The sequence below is a fragment of the Protobothrops mucrosquamatus genome, unplaced genomic scaffold (genome assembly GCF_001527695.2).
Source record: "Protobothrops mucrosquamatus isolate PMUCROS unplaced genomic scaffold, P.Mucros_1.0 scaffold8094, whole genome shotgun sequence".
In the NCBI taxonomy this organism is placed as follows: Eukaryota; Metazoa; Chordata; class Lepidosauria; order Squamata; family Viperidae; genus Protobothrops; species Protobothrops mucrosquamatus.
In genome coordinates, this window is record NW_015393891.1 from 10,358 (window position 1) to 13,138 (window position 2,781).

Here is a 2,781-nt window from a genome sequence, read left to right on the forward strand (position 1 = left end):
GAAAGCCCTACTCCCACGAATCTTTGGAAAAGTGTATGGAATGAGCCACAACCAAACCATGGTTTAGTGCAGGGCCTATGTTTGCTTGGACCACAATGTGGTTGATCTCCTTCTCGCTCAGCATGTTGTTCAGCCAGTCGTGAGTTAACTGTGGGAAACCAAAGTTAAAACAAACCATGGCTTATCACAGGAGGTGTGTGTTTCTGGGCCCAATCCACCGCTGACCTCCTCTTCTTCTTCCTCCTCCTCCTTTTCCAGCCGATGAAAGCGACCAGCCCCCACCAGCCCAGTTCCCGGTTGAGTTGTCCCAACACGACGTTATTCCGGAGACGATTTCTCGGGAGTTCCTGCTCCAGAAGATTCAGGAAAAGCTGGGAGAAGGTGAGGCTGAGAAGGGGGGGGGGGCGCTTTGGGGTGTAGATGACACATAGACCCAAACCCCGAGAGAGAAGCCTCACGCTCGGTCAGACACGGACCCGGTTTTTGGGGTCCAGCTAAGCCCAGCATCCTCCAGGCACCCTCATTCTGGAGGGGAGGGGAGCTTGGTGCCCCCCCCAGGAGGGGCTGAAAGGTCTGTGGGGAATAGCGAAGGGCAGCCCTTGATATCCCCCCCCACCCTGCAAAGGAAACAACTGAAGAGCAGAAAAGGCAAAGAAGGAGAATTCGATCCAGGAACCGAGAGGAGCCTTCCGGGGCGCAGACATGGCTGCCGCCAGCAAGTGGCTTGTTCGGAGTTCTCTTGGTTGTGTGAACCCAGCCGGTTCTGGCTTAGATGGCAGGATCTGTAGCTCCGGGTCTGGCGGGAATAAGAAACAATAATAATAATAATAATAATAATAATAATAATAATAATAATAATAATAATAATAATAATAATAATAATAATAATAATAATAATAATAATAATAAACCCTTTATTATCAAAGTATAACCTGTATACAGTGAAATTGGGGCACCCCCTTTAATAACCGCTTTCTCCTTCCCTCCTCGTGTAGAGCAAGAACTCCCCATACTGGTCCACGGGGAGCCCCAACCGTTCCCCCTGCAGCCCAGAGGGCGAAGACCCCCTTGCAGGGGGGTGGGCTGCACCCGCAAGCTGCCCCTCTACAAGCTGGAAGACTTCCCGCCGGGCCGCCCCTCCCTCGGCAACCTGCAGGCCCTCTGCTCCGTGGGGCGGAAGAAGCCCAGCTACGGGCCCTGGAACCTGCCCCAGACCAGTTTCAGCCACCTCTCGCGCCAGGGGGAGGTCCTGAACCAGCTGGAGACCCAGTTCACCCGCTGCTGTCAGCTGGCCCAGGATCAGAAGCTCTCCTGTGCCACCAACGAGGTGAGTGTCCCCCCTGCGCCTCTGTGTGTGTGTTGCGTTTGTGTCCCGTCCGCCACACTCTGCGAGGGCCTCCTTCCCACTAGGCCTACATCAAGCTCTCCCAGATCCTCCTGACCAGGTGTTTGAGCTACCTGGAAGTTGGCTCTTGGCCTTAAAAATAAGCCACTGAGCTATTCAGGTGCGTCACCGCTTCCCCGCCAAATAATTTTAAGAAAAAGCCGATTGGATCTGCACCTTCTGCTCTCTCCCCCCTCTCGGAGGAAGGGCCAGATCCCTCCAGAAGTCTCCCCTGGGAGGCAGAACTGGGGGGCACTGCAGATGTTGGCGAGCTTGAGTGTTGCAACCAGGGTAGGCTGGATCTGTTGTGCCAAGTTTACACACCCCTGTATCTTTCTGAAGAACGTCTCATTAAAAAAAACCCACAAAGTGTTTACGAGATTGTGTTTACCTGGGCTGTGAAGCCGGCTCGGATTTGGTTCGTGCCGGGAACCTTTTAGCCCAGGGGTGGGCAACTATCTCTCCCTTACGGACAGTGGGCTTCAACTCCCAGAATCCCCGAGCCAGCTGGCTGGGGAATTCTGGGAGTTGAAGTCCACCCTTTATAAGGGAGACATAGTTGCCCGCTCCTGTTTTTTTTTTTGTCTTCCCAGAAGCCGCCTTTTAATGCAGATCCTTCCTGGTCCTTCACACGGGGGGGGGAGAGGGCGAATCTCCCCCTCCCCTTGCCTGGTGGCTAATCTCTTTTCCTTGTTCCCCCCCCCTTCTCCAGTGGGAAAAATGCCTGATCCGGTTTTGCAAGCAGGAGTACTCCATCAAGACACGCCCCTTCCACTGCTGCCGCGTGGGTGCCCGCGAGGGCCGGCTCGCCTGCTTCGCCAGCCAAGCCCCCTTCCCCACCTATGAGGGTGAGGGGGCATCGCTGGACCTGGCCAACCTCACCACCCCCATCCTGGACTCCATTTGCAGCCAAGCGTCCGGCCAGGCCAAGCAGTGAGTAGCTACGTCCCACATCCTCCAGTTCAACAGATCTGCCGGCTGGGTTGGGGAAGCCAGGAAGAGGTTTTCTCTCCCCCCCCCCACCTTGGGAGTCTTGAGCGCTTAGGAGGCCCTTCTCTGAAGCTCCTCCTCCTCCTCAGGTGGGCTGGGCTCTTCTGGCAGGGAGCAATGGGGGTGGTAGTCCAAGCCATCTGGAAGGCAACCCGGAGAGTGCTCTGGGTGCCATTTATGCCAATCGGTTAGGATACAAATAGAAGTCTGTCCAGCTGGCAGACCTTCAGGAGCCCCCCCAAAGAGCCCTTCAAGCAGGAGGCTAATTTATGGAGTGTGCTTGACCTGTTTATATAAATTACTCAGGACAGCAATCCAAGGATTAAATGCCAAGAAGTCAGATTTCTTGACCCGCTGCACCCTCTTGTGGCTCCAATCTGAATTGCACCTATGCCCCTTGGCACTAA

General features: G+C 54.9%; 1 protein-coding gene across 1 annotated transcript in view; it reads left to right on the forward strand.

Moving 5' to 3' along the window:
- The window catches only part of LOC107300711 (extracellular matrix protein 1-like), a gene marked incomplete at its 3' end in the record, with an annotated part of 5,493 nt that extends 3,176 nt beyond the window's left edge, over positions 1 to 2,317 (forward strand). The window contains exons 2-4 of the mRNA XM_015830015.1: positions 259 to 381; positions 996 to 1,327; positions 2,097 to 2,317. Coding sequence (XP_015685501.1) covers positions 259 to 381; positions 996 to 1,327; positions 2,097 to 2,317 — 676 coding nt within the window. The remainder of the gene's footprint in view (positions 1 to 258; positions 382 to 995; positions 1,328 to 2,096) is intronic.
- Between the last annotated feature and the right edge of the window lie 464 nt (positions 2,318 to 2,781).